Here is a 14,905-nt window from a genome sequence, read left to right as displayed (position 1 = left end):
GTACTAAAGGCAAAAAAACTGATATTTAGAGAAAATAAGAAAAATGTATACATCTTCATTCTGTTCAAGTTTTGCAGGGGTGCCCAATCAGCTCATTAAGACGTTCAGGAACACTTGATCATTACTGAGAGGTGTGTTTGATCACAAATGGAACTGAATTCTGCAGGTTGGCCTCAGTGTAGACAGATGTCAGCTGTTAAAGAAATAGTTCACCCCAAAATAAAAATGTGCTGTTAATTTATTCACTCTCAGGCCATCAAAGATGTAAGTGACTTTCTTCCGTTGAACAGTAAAGATGATTTTTAGCTAAACCCATGGTTCTTGGTAATTTAAAAAAATCAAGTCAACGGGTGTCATCACCTGAGAGTCAAAAATGCAGAAACGTGTGCAGAAGGTTATATTATAAGCCATTGTAATGCCGGGTTCTTTTAAACTGCTTTACTTGCTGGTGTTAAGTTGCTGGTGAAGATGTTTGGTCTGGACACACATCAGTTCACTTGAAGTGACAAAAAGCATGAGCTCCAGGACTGCTTATCTCAGGCCTGGGCCAACTCAGTCCTGGAGGGCCGGTGTCTTTGCAGACTTTAGCTCCAACCCTGATTAAACACACCTAAACAAGTGTCTTCAGGTTTACTAGAAAGCTACAAACAGGTGAGTTTTATCAGGGTTGGAGCTAAACTCTGCAGGGACACCGGCCCTCCAGGACCAAGTTTGCCCAGGTCTGGCTTATCTGATGCTCTGGATTACAAGTAATTAGTTCAAAAGTCGTTTCACGTCACTTCACATTCACTTCATAAATATTTATTTTGTGTTACTTTTTTTGACTCTCAGACAGAAGACACCCACTGATTAACAGCAAATTTAGATTTTTTTGGTGAACTGTTTCTTTAAGAAACTTGAATATCATCATCAGCATAGTATGTACATACCTACATGCAAAACCATATTTTTCTAACATTGCATACTCTGTACACTCAGCTCATGCGCATGCGTCTTGAATTGTTTTGCCCTTGTAAACTAGTTTGTCCACAAAGTGGACAAGTTTTACATTCGGAAAAGAAAACAAGCTGACAAAACAACAACAACAAACTACAGGAGATGCAACAGATGCTTACATTGATAAGTGCTTGTTGGGGGGTTGAAAGACACTCACAATTCTACTTTGAACAACATTCTAGTGCACCTGTGTTTACACACGGCATCAATTGGAGTATACTTTAAAAGTAATTTGAATCAAAACGGATGTTTACTTTGACCTTCACTGCATTAGTTGTAATGCTGTGCTAACAGTGTGCATTGCACAAATTACATTAACTAGACTAATAAGCTAAAAAAAAAAAAAAATATCAGAAGTCGGACTGCTATTACAAAACATAGCTTCCAGATGTCACTAGATGACACCTTACATCCATCTTTAACAGTGTTGCCAAGTCTGCGGTTTTCTTGCGAAATTGGGCTACATTAACACTGTTGCAGCAGGTTGTTTTTGATGTCCGCAGGTTGAAGAGACCCCAATAATGTCATATTTGGCCCCTGAAATACAAATTTACCAGGGGAACATCGACAAAAAAACCCTGTATTTTATTCCCTGGAACACAATTTTTAACGGTGGACCTCCTCGAAATGTGATTGGGCTAGTTTTGGGCTAGGTTTGAGTAGCAATTGAGCGGGTTTTGTTATGAAAACCTGGCAACCCTGATCTTTACTGTGCATTCTCTCACTAATGATGAATAGGAAGTTCAATGTTCATTATTTCGTTAAGTTTATGTCCTTTTATTTACAGTCTTTCTAAAACTGTGTATTGTAGTAATTCTCAGCAAGACAGAAGTTTAACTAATATTATGATTCAGAGATAGACTATATTGCCAAATGTATTCGCTCACCCATCCAAATAATCGGAATCAGGTGTTCCAATCACTTCCATGGCCACAGGCGTATAAAATCAAGCACCTAGGCATGCAGACTCTTTTTACAAACATTTGCGAAAGAATGGGTTGCTTTCAGGAACTCCGTGAATTCCAGCGTGGAACTGTGATAGGATGCCACCTGTGCAACAAGTCCAGTCATGAAATTTCCTTGCTCCTAAATATTCCACAGTCAAATGTCAGCTGTATTATAAGAACATGGAAGCGTTTGGGAACGACAGCAACTCAGCCACGAAGTGGTAGGCCACGTAAACTGACGGAGCGGGGTCAGCTGATGCTGAGGCGCATAGTACGAAGAGGTCGCCAACTTTCTGCAGAGTCAATCGCAACAGACCTACAAACTTCATGTGGCCTTCAGATTAGCTCAAGAACAGTGTGCAGAGAGCTTCATGGAATGGGATTCAATGGCCGAGCAGCTGCATCCAAGCCATACATCACAAAGTGCAATGCTAAGCGTTGGATGCAGTGGTGTAAAGAACGCTGCCACTGGACTGTAGAGCAGTGGAGACGTGTTCTCTGGAGTGACGAATCGCGCTTCTCCATCTAGCAATCTGATGAACGAGTCTGGATTTGGCAGTTGCCAGGAGAACGGTACTTGTCTGACTGCATTGTGCCAAGTGTAAAGTTTGGTGGAGGGGGGATTATGGTGTGGGGTTGTTTTTCATGAGCTGGGCTTGGCCCCTTAGTTCCAGTGAAAGGAACTCTGAATGCTTCAGCATACCAAGACATTTTGGACAATTCCATGCTCCCAACTTTGTGGAAACAGTTTGGAGCTGGCCCCTTCCTCTTCCAACATTCCTCTTCCAAAGCAAGGTCCATAAAGACATGGATGACAGAGTCTGGTGTGGATGAACTTGACTGGCCTGCACAGAGTCCTGACCTCAGCCTGATAGAACACCTTTGGGATGAATTAGAGCGGAGACTGAGAGCCAGGCCTTCTCATCCAACATCAGTGTGTGACCTCACAAATGCGCTTCTGGAAGAATGGTCAAAAATTCCCATAAACACACTCCTAAATCTTGTGGACAGCCTTCCCAGAAGAGTTGAAGCTGTTATAGCTGCAAAGGGTGGACCGACGTCATATTGAACCCTATGGATTAGGAATGGGATGTCACTTAAGTTCATATGCGAGTCAAGGCAGGTGAGTAAATACTTTTGGCAATATAGTGTATCAGTATATGGAATGTAGCGACGCCTCTATAGAATCAAAATTAGATGGTGTCTACTACAACGACTCAATATTTTATATAGCAAAAGAAATATTGATGTGTGGCCGCAAAAGTTCCTATGTATATCAGAAAAGAAAAGAAAAAAGCCCCAAGACAAAGAATACAGAGATAAAGGATGCAAATGGTCATGAAGCTGGACAATCAGATTTGGCCCACATTCAGCTGAGGTGTGAACATAGACAGTTTCACACAGATCTGTATTTTCTGGTGCCATCTTAAATTGCTGAGCCATTTAAACTTCTTTCCACACAAAGAACACAAATGGCGTCTCACATCCGCATGACTTTTCAGGTGTATCTGTAAGTGCAACGGCGAAAGAAATTTTTTATTACACTGATCACAATGAAATCGCCTTCTTCCAGAGTGAATGTGCAGGTGATTTTTGAAATTGCTATCTTTTCTAAATCCCTTTCCACATTCGGAACACTGTAATTTCTTTTCGGAATGAGTTTGCAAATGGCGTTTCAGGTCTCTTTGATATGTAAAACTCTCCTCACACTGAAGACACGTGAAAGGCTTCTCTCCTGTGTGAACTCTTATGTGAGTCTTAAGATTTCCTTTAAGGGTAAAACTCTTCCCACACTGAGGGCAGCTGAAAGGCCTCTCTCCAGTGTGAACTCTTATGTGAACTTCAAGATTCGCTTTGTTTGTGCAGTTCTTTCCACAGTGATTGCACATGAAAGGCTTCTCTCCGATGTGAGTAATTACATGAATCTTAAGGTGATTCCTGTCTGTAAAACTCATTCCACACTGACAACATTTAAAAGAGTTCTCTCTTGAGTGAATCCTCAAGTGGTAATTAAGGTTTCCTTTACGTGTGAAACTCTTTCCACACTGACCACATATGAACGGCCTCTCTCCAGTGTGACTTCTTATGTGGGCATTAAGCGTTGCTGTGTATGTAAAACTCTTTCCGCACTGAGGGCATGTATAAGGCTTCTCTCCAGTGTGAAGTCTCATGTGAGTCTTAAGGCTTACTTTATAACTGAAACTCTTTCCACAGTGATGGCATCTGAAAGGCTTTTCTCTGGTGTGAATTGTCATGTGAGTCTTAAGGTTTTTATTGAATTGGAATCCCTTTCCACACTGCTGGCATTTAAAAGGCTTCTCTCCGGAGTGAATTATTACATGACTGTTCAGTTGCTTCATGTCTGGGAAACTCTTTCCACATTCATGACATATATAACAATCCTGTCTTGAGTGAATCCTCATGTGGCAATTAAGGGTTACTTTACGTGTGAAACATTTTCCACACTGAACACATATGAACGGCTTCTCTCCAGTGTGAATTCTCATGTGAGTCTTAAGATTTCCTTTTAGCGAGAATCTCTTTCCACACACTTTGCAGGCATAAGGACTCTCTCCACTGTGATTCCCCACATGGGAATCGAGGGATGCTTTATATGTGAAACTCATCCCACACTGAGGGCATTTGTAAGGCTTCTCTCCAGTGTGAAGTCTCATGTGAGTCTTGAGGCTTACTTTATGACTGAAATTCTTTCCACAATCAAGACATATTAAGCCATTCTCTCCTGAGTGACTTCTCATGTGGTAATTAAGGGTTACTTTACGTGTAAAACTCTTTCCACACTGATCACAAGTGAACGGCTTCACTCCATTGTGAATGTTCATGTGATACTTAAGGTTTGGTTCTGCTGTGAAGCTCTTTCCACACAGTTTGCAGGTGTAAGGCTTCTCACCAGTGTGAATTCTCAAGTGACTCTTAAGGTTTCCTTTTTGAGTGAAACACTTTCCACATTGTTGGCAGCTGAAAGGTTTCTCTCCAGTGTGAACTCTCATGTGGACTTCAAGGTTTTGTTTTTGATTGAAACTCTTTTCACACTGAGGGCAGGTAAAATAACTGTTAGATTCTGTCTTTTGAGCTCTTTTTCGTGAGGAAGTCTTTCCAGTCTGTGTGGATTTTTCTCCAATCGTGATATCGTGATGCTTCTCATACTGATCTTTTTTTTCTATTTCATTCATCTCAGGGCCTTCTTCTTTCAGTATGATCAGATCTAAAGTGGGAAAAAGAAACAAAAACAACAGACATCAGTACCAACATAACCAGCACTGAAGCATCAAAACATCAACACCTACTGAAAAATCCTACTGAAAGAGGTGTTTCCTGTAATCGCAGAACTTTCAAGCTGGTGCATACTTTATCACAGATGAAGTGGATTAAATGCAATGTGTTATTTTGATAAACACAACATAATATAACTTTAAGATCACATTTAAAAAAAAGGTAATGTATCAGTGAAATTAAGCCACTGTTGAGACTGTTCAGAGAGATCCACTTGCAGCAATAGGTTGCCTCAGCTGTCGCAAATGGATAGATCCTGGGTATGCCAAACTGATGCACCATGCACCTGCTACTGGCAAAAGTCTTTAAAAAAGGCCCATAAGAACAGTTTTCTTGTCACCAGAGGGCCCATTTGAGTGGAGCATACTTCCAAAATGGAAAACGTCAAAGAGGAAGTGCTTAGGGAAGTTCATGAGTGTATATGTACAACGAAGTGGAATACAGCCAAGGACTGGGGGTTGGGAAACACTGCTTTAAAATGGTGCTTCTCAAAAAGGATGCAACAATGAACTTCCCTAAGCGGCACAAGATTGCAAAAATATGCTCATTTTAATTGTATTATTAATAGCCTCATGGTTAGTGCGTCGACATATAGCACAACTGTGGTCATGGCGACCCGAGTTCGATTCCCATCTTGAGGTCCTCTGCTGATCCCGCTCCCCTCTCTCCTCCCAGCTCTTTTCTGTCATCTCTCTACTGTCATATCACAATAAAAGGCATAAAAAGATTAAAAAAAAGTAAAACAAAAAAAATATGCTAAGCTACTAAAAAGATAGTAGTATTAGTCTACAGCAGTGATTCCGCAAAAGGCTCCAGATGGTACACGAAAAGATTTAGAATTAGGACCAGGGGCAAAACCCCCCCAGTCATCCCAAGATATCGCTTCCGGACAAATGGGATGGGTCCGGAACCAAATGCGACGTATTCCTTACCAACCTTAACCTGGTCTTTGAGTTTCAGCCTTCCAGATACCCCTCTGATCGCAGCAGGATCGCACTTCTCACCTCACTGCTTACTGGGCAGGCAGCCGAGTGGGCTACGGCGGTTCTGAAGGCTGACGGAGACGTTGCGCATTCATACCCGGCATTCACCTCCGAGCTCAGAACCGTCTTCCAACATCCTGAGAGCGAGGTGGAGGTTGATTCAAGGCTGTACCATCTCAAGCAAGGGAGTCGCAGCGTCAGCAAGTACACCACCGAATTTCGCACCCTCGCCGTTCAAACCACCTGGTCTAACTCAGCTCTCCGCACAGCCTTCTACGAAGGACTTTCCACCCGTCTCCGAGACGAACTGGCTGTGCGGGAGCTCCCTGACACCCTGGAGGGCATGATACAGCTGGCCCTCCGGGTGGATCAGCGGATGAACCACAACACTAAAACTGTTTTCCGTTCTTTTCCAGGAGCCACCGGTCACCAGAGGATTTCTGAACCATCCACCTCCCATGCTGTCGCTGCGTCTCCATCACCTCCACCGATCGCCTCAGAGGCCCACTCAACCGGAGCCGGGGAACCCATGCAAATAGGGCGCACCTCCCTGTCAGCGGCAGAGAGGGCTAGACGCTACCGCGAGGGTCTGTGTGCCTATTGCGCCTCCCCGGACCACCATCGAGCAATCTGCCCTCTCCGGCCGGGAAACGGGCAGACCAGGTGAGGAGGGGGAGGTCCTCATCTGGTCCCAATACTGCGAAACCCTACCCCGAGTCCGTTTTTTCCCGGCTGCTGCTGCAGGTATCAATCCTCATGGGCCACCGACGGATCGAGACCACCGCATTCGTTGACTCGGGTGCGGCTGGGAACTTCATCGATCAGGCTTATGCTGCCCAAATGGGGATTGTAATCGAGGCGTTATCCCAGCCGCTGAAAGTTACTGCCATTGACGGTCGTCCCCTCACGCTCAGCCCCATCACTCACCGAACTCAAGAGCTCACCCTCGTCATCGAAAATCACTCCGAAACCATTCAATTCTATGTCACAAAGATTCCCTCACCAGCCATCATTCTCGGCCATCCCTGGCTCGTCACTCACGACCCCCTCATCTCCTGGACGTCACATCGGATCATTCACTGGGGGGGCGACCTGTCAGGAGCTCTGTCTCCGGGCCAGGGTTGGGACGTGTTCAGGGGAGCCCGGGGCCCTCGACGTCGACCTCGAAGCCATCCCCGTCCAGTACCGCGACCTGGTCGAGGTCTTTAGCAGGCGTAGCGCGGCTCGGCTGCCTCCTCATCGCCCCTACGACCTCGCTATCGATCTCGTGCCAGGCGCGGTACCGCCCCCGCGGTCACCTGTACTCCTTGTCGGCCAAGGAACAGCTCGCGATGGAGGAGTACGTAGCGGAGGGTCTTCGCGCAGGTACCATCCGACCCTCCAGCTCCCCGGCGGCCGCGGGGTTCTTCTTTGTCAAAAAGAAGGACGGGGGTCTCCGACCGTGCGTCGACTACCGAGGGCTCAATCAGATAACCGTGAAGAACCGTCACCCACTTCCTCTTACCAACACCGCCCTGGACGCCCTCTCTGGTGCCCACTTCTTTACGAAGTTGGATCTACGGAGCGCTTACAATCTAGTACGCATCAGGGAGGGCGATGAGTGGAAGACGGCCTTCATAACCCCCACCGGTCACTACGAGACCCTCGTTATGCCCTTCGGCCTCTGCAACAGTCCAGCAGCTTTCCAGCACTTCATTAATGATGTTCTCCGGGACATGCTGGGTAGATGGTGCTACGCTTACCTGGACGACATCCTCATCTACTCCAAGACCATAGAAGAGCATACCCAGCATGTCCGAGCAGTACTCCAGAGGTTGCTGGCCCACCAGTTGTACTGTAAGTTGGAGAAATGTGCTTTCCACCAGCACTCCACCACGTTCCTGGGCTTCATCATCTCTGCTCAGGGTGTGGCCATGGATCCCCAGAAACTGGAGGCTGTGCGGTCGTGGCCCCTACCCACGTCGCTCAAGCAGCTCCAGCGTTTTCTGGGGTTCGCTAACTTCTATCGGCGATTCATCCGGGGCTTCAGCTCAACTGCAGCACCTCTCACTGCTCTCACAAGACCATCACGCGGAGAATTTCAACTCACCCCGGAAGCCATTCAAGCCTTCAACACACTCTGTCACCAGTTCACCACAGCTCCAGTTCTCACCCATCCGGATCCCCTTAAACCCTTCGTTGTCGAGGTGGACGCATCCGATGTGGGCGTAGGAGCGGTCCTCTCGCAACGTGGTCCAGACGAGAAGTTACACCCATGTAGCTTCTTCTCCAGAAAGTTTAATTCCACTCAGCAGCGTTACGGGGTTGGGGACCATGAGCTGTTGGCCATCAAGTGGGCTCTGGAGGAATGGCGTCACTGGCTCCAGGGCGGCAGTGAGCCGTTCACCGTCTGGACCGATCACCAGAACCTCACTGTCATCAAGCAGACCAAACAACTCAACCCCAGGCAGGCGCGGTGGGCTCTCTTCTTTGAACATTTCGACTTTCACCTGTCATACCGTCCCGGATCCAAAAATATCAGAGCCGATGCTCTCTCCCGTCAACACCAGAAGGACACCGTCACCTCCGATCCCGCGCCTGTCCTGCCTTCTCAGATCATCTTGGCTCCTATCCGGTGGGGGTTAGAAGAGAGAGTTCGCCAGAGTCACAGCCAAGAACCTCCGCCACCTGAGACACCCGCTGGACGCCTCTTCCGTTCCCAACCATCTGCGCCAGGAGGTGCTCCAGTGGGGACACGACTCCACGTTGGCTGGACATCAGGGAGTCCAGAGAACCACCCACTTCATCAGTCGAGCGTTTTGGTGGAGGACGCTGCGGAGGGACGTACAGGAGTACGTCCTGGCCTGTAACATCTGTGCCCGCTCTAAAAACCCTAATGCGCCCTCCACCGGGGAGTTGCAGCCCCTCCCCATCCCCAAACGCCCCTGGACCCACATCTCCGTCGACTTCGTCTCTGGGCTTCCTGAGTCCCAAGGAAAGAACACCATCCTCACCATCGTGGATCGCTTCTCCAAAGCTGTGCACCTGGTGGCTCTCTCCGGGCTCCCCTCTGCAAAAACTACCGCAGAACTCATTCTAGAACACGTAGTCCGCCTGCATGGGTTCCCCCAGGACATCGTCTCGGACAGAGGGCCCCAGTTCACGGCCAAGTTCTGGCAGGCCTTCTGCCGTCTGGTCGGCACCACCTCCAGTCTATCATCAGGGTTCCATCCACAGACTAACGGCCAGACGGAGCGGGCCAACCAACAACTGGAGCGCTTCCTCCGATGCTTTACCAGTGAACATCAGCGCTCCTGGGCAAGCTACCTCGTCTGGGCCGAACTGTCCAACAACCTCCACACCTCCACCGCCACCGGCCTAAGTCCATTCGAGGTATGCTACGGATTTCAACCTCCCATATTCGAACATCAGGAGCCGGAGGTTGAAGTTCCGTCTGCCCAACAGTTGGTCCGCCGGTGTCGGCGGCTTTGGAACCACGCTCGTGCTGCCATTCAAAAGGCCAACCGACGCTACGTCGTGCAGCACCGCCGCCGACACCCTCCGGGACGATTGTTCCATGTAGGTGACAGGGTTTATCTATCCACCAAGAACATCAACCTCAAGACCGACTCAAGAAAACTCACCCCCCGGTACATCGGACCCTTCAAGATCACCCATCGCCTGAACCCTGTCACCTTTCGGCTCCAGCTGCCTGCCTCCCTCCGGGTCCATCCCATATTCCATCAATCACAACTAAAGCCTGTTTTCTTCTCTCCTCTGTCTCCTCAGGCTCCCGCTCCCCCCCCCCCGGATTGTGGACGGTGGTCCTGCTTACACCGTTCGGAGAATCCTTGACTCGCGGCCCCGTGGCCGAGGCACCCAGTACCTCGTGGACTGGGAGGGCTACGGCCCGGAGGAGCGGTCATGGGTTCCCGGACGGTTCATTCTGGATCCAGCTCTCATCCAGGACTACCGTCGTCGGGTATCCTCCACTCCGGGTCCGTCTGGTGCCGGCCCTGGAGGGGGGGGTACTGTCACACGCACCGAGTCACGTGAGGTCACGAGGTCCCGGAAGTAATCTCCGCAGGTATATAAACAGGAAGCAAGGTTCAGTCAGCACCGGACATTGAGTTCATGTTTGAACGTCTCTGTAAGGTCGCATCATCTCTCCAACTCAACTCACGTGAGTACCGCTTAGCGGAACCTTTATATACCTTCTGTGTGTGTATGAGAACGCGGGTTTCCTGGTGGAAATCTCTACTCCTTTACCGGAGCGTTCTCAGAATAACTGCGTGGCTAACCTGCTCACTCGTGTGTATCCGCGTTTGAGTTCTCCGTCACGCAACACAGAGACCTATTCTCGTCAGACCACTTCTTGTCTTGCCTCCGTGACAGAGGATTATAAATGTCTTTTGAGACATTACATTTCTATTCGGTGTCTGTCATTATTGTCTATGTTCCATCAATGATCATTATTCGTGCAAAAATATTTTCTCAGAACATCAGAGTTTTGCTATTTAGTACACAATTAAAAGCAGAATTGTCATGCACCAAGCAATCCTTGCTTTGGTTAAAACATTAAAACACAACATACCACAGAATAATTGTTTGAAAGTAGCACATCCACAACAAATATTTGTTTACAGGTATCCTGAAGAAGGCTGTGTATGCCGAAACGCGTAGATCTACACTTTTAATTGTTTTAATGATGTAGCCCAGTCCATTAAAGGCTTTTTTTTCTACACGAGTGCCTTGGAATATTTCGCTTTTTCATTTGTTTAAATTTATATAAAAAATGTTGTCATTTCTAGATAATGATTTCATGAAATTTCACATTTTGCATGTCTCCCTTATTTAACACACATGAGATCATCTGCTCATTAGTTCAGTTCATGGATATCTCTTCGAATCACTGAGAGCGAGGGTCCCCCAGGACTTAAATTGAGAACCGCTGGTGCAGCGCAGTGGTTCTCAGTCCTGATCCTGGGGGCCCCCTGCTCCATACATTTTGCATGTCTCCCTTATTTAACACACCTGATTGAGATCATCAGCTCATTAGGAGGGAGATCCATGAACTGAATTAACGAGCTGATGATCTCAATCAGGTGTGTTAAATAAGGGAGACATGCAAAATGTTCAAAACCAAGATTGAGAACCACAGAGTGTCCATACAGTGTGCACACATTTACACCTGTATTTTTAATAAATCCCGATATGTGCCTGAAAAATTGTGTACACACATTTCTATGACCATTTTGTGCGTATGCAACATTTATACATCAGGCCCAAGACCATATAATGCATATGAATACTAAGACTAAAGTTGCTGTTTCTAAACACACACGTTCACAAACACAAAGAAACTAGAAAGGCTATTCTATAATACATAACAATACAAATATACATAATACAAAAATAAAAGCTGAATTCAGGCTTTTTTAAAAACAAGACAGAGTACAAAAGCACCTGCCAACAGAATTAATTGAGAAAATGTACAGTCAAAAAAAATGTTTTTTTACCAGCTATATTGTCAACCCATCACTGTTTGTTGTTAGACAGACTGTTGCATAATTACATGATTGAAATAAATGGCTATCATTATTTATTATCGTAAATGTTGCACAAAATATTTTTCTTTTATAGGCTGCTTATTATTTTTCATAATTGAATGCATGACACATTGTAAAAATTGTAAAAACAAAGGCACAAATTAGAAGTAGGAGCTTCCTAGCTGCACTTGAATGCAGCATTACTATCTGGTTGGTTATGCGATCTCAACATGTCCACACAAATGAGGCAACCCGATCCATGTCAAACAAAACCAAAATTAGGCAACTCAAATATTGATCAAAAATAGAATTTATTTCTGAATTGTGGAACATTTCAGTAAGGAACAAATGAAGGAGTTCAAAACCAACCTGTCTGATCCTCAGCGTCTTCTTGTTTTACTCTAAAGTCCTCTTCAATCCTCATGTCGTCACTCTCCTCTTTAATAAACGCCATCTTTATAATAGCATATCACATGGATCCCAGTTGCTTCACCGGTTTTTCTGCATGTCTGGAAACTGTCACGTTTAAGATGACATTGCTTAACAGAAAGAAAAATAGATCCAAACTATATCTTTGGATGCCTCTCAATCAGCTCCCTAGTTCAGCAGCCAACGCACTGGTCAGGGGGTCAGTCAGAGTGATAGTTAATAGTCTTAAATGGTCTGATTAGCCAAGCCCTTCCAAAAAACTAGCACATCAAACTATTTAAAGAAGACAAATTGTACAGACACTTCATATTTAGTTCATTGAGTTGTATTTAATGGGTTGTAGATAAACTCATGAGATTACACTTACATTAAAACATTTGCAAATTGGTATACACATTGTACAAGTTGAATTTACACAATTATGAGCAGCAGTTGGTGTCAGTATGCAATGTTTAGCAAATCGCTTTGAGAAATTGAATCACTGAATTTCAGAAAGTTCTGGTGTTACAGTTTAACTGGTGTCCATGTTTAATTCTTACTTTTACTTTAAATTAGAACAATTGGTCACATATTCATAAATTTAGAAAAACTGGCACAATGTCCACTGCAATTAAACTTTCTCACTAGATGATTTGGTATTATTTTCCTCTGCATATTATTTTTTAACAGCATCAGTTTTTCACAACATATCTTGAATGCAGACAATAAAGTTTTAAAAAAATGGGGAAAATGTACTTTTTTATCTGATCTTCTTATCTTATTTTATCTTCTTGGAAACATATTAGTAAAGTATTAGCTTTTACAGGACAGTACTAAATGAAGGAGGAAAACGTTTACACCCCCTGGTCTTAATGCATTGTTTTTCCTTCTGTTTGTGTTTCCATCTTTTGTAATGGTTTTGTTTGAGTCCCTCATTAGTGTGAAAAGATGGATCTCAAAATCATACAGTCATTGTTGGAAAGGTGCCAAATACGCATTAGACGCTGAGAATTTAAAAACTGAGAATGTGCAATACAGGAATTTTCTGAAGAACAGCAGACAGTTGAACTGCTCAGGAAAAAGAAGGGAAAATGAAAATCATGAGCACAACTGTAGCAGAATCACTATTCAGAATTACTGCTATTTACATTAATGTTTAAATGAAGTAAATGACATTAAAATTTGAAGTAATCATTATGGTAAACATGCAACTGTAATTTTATTACCACCTTGTCATAATAAAATACAATTATTCATACAGATACTCATTTGTATTTTAAATACATAACTGTTACATGAATTTGGTTACTCCCCAATCCTGATTATATGTTGGTAGACTTTATTAAATTGAGACAATCTGCTTGTGAGCAGATCGCATAAAATTTTATGACACTTAGATTATATTTTTGAATCAAACATCGTCTCATTTATTTCATAAATGATGGATGTGTTTTGCTACAATAAAGCACATGGAAAACAAACTTTGCTATTGTTAGTAATTTTAAGGAAATGGTAATAATATAGTGTGACACGTTCTTGCAGTTATACAGCCAATAATAAAATATACAATGAAATGAGATGAATCTGTTTGCAGCTTCCTATGTTGTCAAAATAAAATTAAAAAAATGCGGCCGATCTTTACATCTGCAGAATAATTACAGCTGAACACGGACATTAGTTAAACTGTAACAACGTTTCTCCCATTACTACATGCCAGTGCCTGAATTTGTTTGAATACAAAATGATTCATGATACACGGAGCCAAGTAGGGAGCAAAATGAGACGCATCTTTTGTGTTACTCGTGTGAGGATGCTCTTTACTCAGAAACAATACCGTTCATAAAGGATAAGTAAAATAATGTTACATTCAATAATGACAAATAATTTTACACCGCATGTAAAACCAATACGACTGACTTAACGGTTTGCATTATTTTAAACACCTTGCATGCGTTAAAACAAACCTTTTTACAGCCGAATGAAAACTGACGCGAGATAGCGGTGCAGCCTTATGACATCATGTCGCTGACCAAAATAAAAGTTCTGCTTCAAAAAGGTGAATACAAATGTGCATACAAAAACATAATAAGTAAAACAGATGGCAGAGGAATTCAGAGATTATTTATTGGTGACATGCATATTTAAACATGTTGTCTAGTGATGTTCTGAAAATGTAAAACTAGTGGAAGAGTGTGACATTCTGCCCTTTTTTTTAAAGATAAAGCTGTAATGTTTTGATGCACAAATCATTTATACCAGCAGTCAGGAACCTTTTCTCAAAGTCTTTTTATTTAATGTAGTTTGATGCATTTTCACAAGATCCTGTTGGAGCTATTGTACAAAAATGACATGATTAATGATCAACAGCCAGATTTACTAACAGCTTGCACCAGTGGAAACCCTCTTTTGGTGTTTAAGAACTTCTGTCAAGATTTACTAAAGACACACAGTGTAAAATTAGCTATGAAAACGCATGCACAGTCATTTTTGCAGCTGACCTTATTTCAGGATGCAAAATTTATGGGAGATGAATACCCTGATAACACACGTATGTCACAGAGACGTCTATTTGACAACTGCATTTACATCTGGAAGATGTATTTTTTAGTGTTTGCTCATCTGCAATACAACTATAGAATGTTTCCTATCAGATGTCAAATAGACATGTCTTAAGATGTCTTTAAGATGTTTATGATTTAGAATGTATGTAAAACTGGCATCAAAAAGACATCTGTCAGACGTTTGTGCA

General features: G+C 44.1%; 1 protein-coding gene across 2 annotated transcripts; it reads right to left on the bottom strand.

The window, feature by feature from the left end:
• Positions 1–615: 615 nt before the first annotated feature.
• On the bottom strand, positions 616–14,158 carry LOC127164168 (gastrula zinc finger protein XlCGF26.1). Of its 2 annotated transcripts, none has more exons than XM_051107945.1 (3): positions 14,121–14,158; positions 12,118–12,264; positions 616–5,169 (listed from the first exon to the last, which is right to left on the bottom strand). In XM_051107945.1, the coding sequence occupies exons 2-3, from the start codon at positions 12,200–12,202 to the stop codon at positions 3,296–3,298; spliced, it is 1,959 nt and encodes a 652-aa protein (XP_050963902.1). In that variant the 5' UTR covers positions 12,203–12,264; positions 14,121–14,158; the 3' UTR covers positions 616–3,295. The 2 variants fall into 2 exon arrangements, with proteins under 2 accessions (XP_050963902.1, XP_050963901.1); XM_051107944.1 differs by having other exon boundaries at positions 12,118–12,287; positions 14,121–14,152.
• Positions 14,159–14,905: the final 747 nt, after the last annotated feature.

This window comes from Labeo rohita, chromosome 4 (assembly GCF_022985175.1).
Source record: "Labeo rohita strain BAU-BD-2019 chromosome 4, IGBB_LRoh.1.0, whole genome shotgun sequence".
Taxonomy (NCBI): domain Eukaryota; kingdom Metazoa; phylum Chordata; class Actinopteri; order Cypriniformes; family Cyprinidae; genus Labeo; species Labeo rohita.
The sequence above is the reverse complement of the archived record's forward strand: the minus strand, read 5'-3'. Positions and strand labels throughout refer to the sequence as shown.

What these genes read in the sequence shown, in the direction of transcription:
- LOC127164168 (XM_051107945.1), bottom strand. Translation starts at nt 12,202, where the DNA reads ATGGCGTTTATTAAAGAGGAGAGTGACGACATGAGGATTGAAGAGGAC. An exon ending in AGACGCTGAGGATCAGACAG is followed by an intron (nt 5,170 to 12,117) that starts GTTGGTTTTGAA and finishes TTCCCACTTTAG; the next exon opens with ATCTGATCATACTGAAAGAA.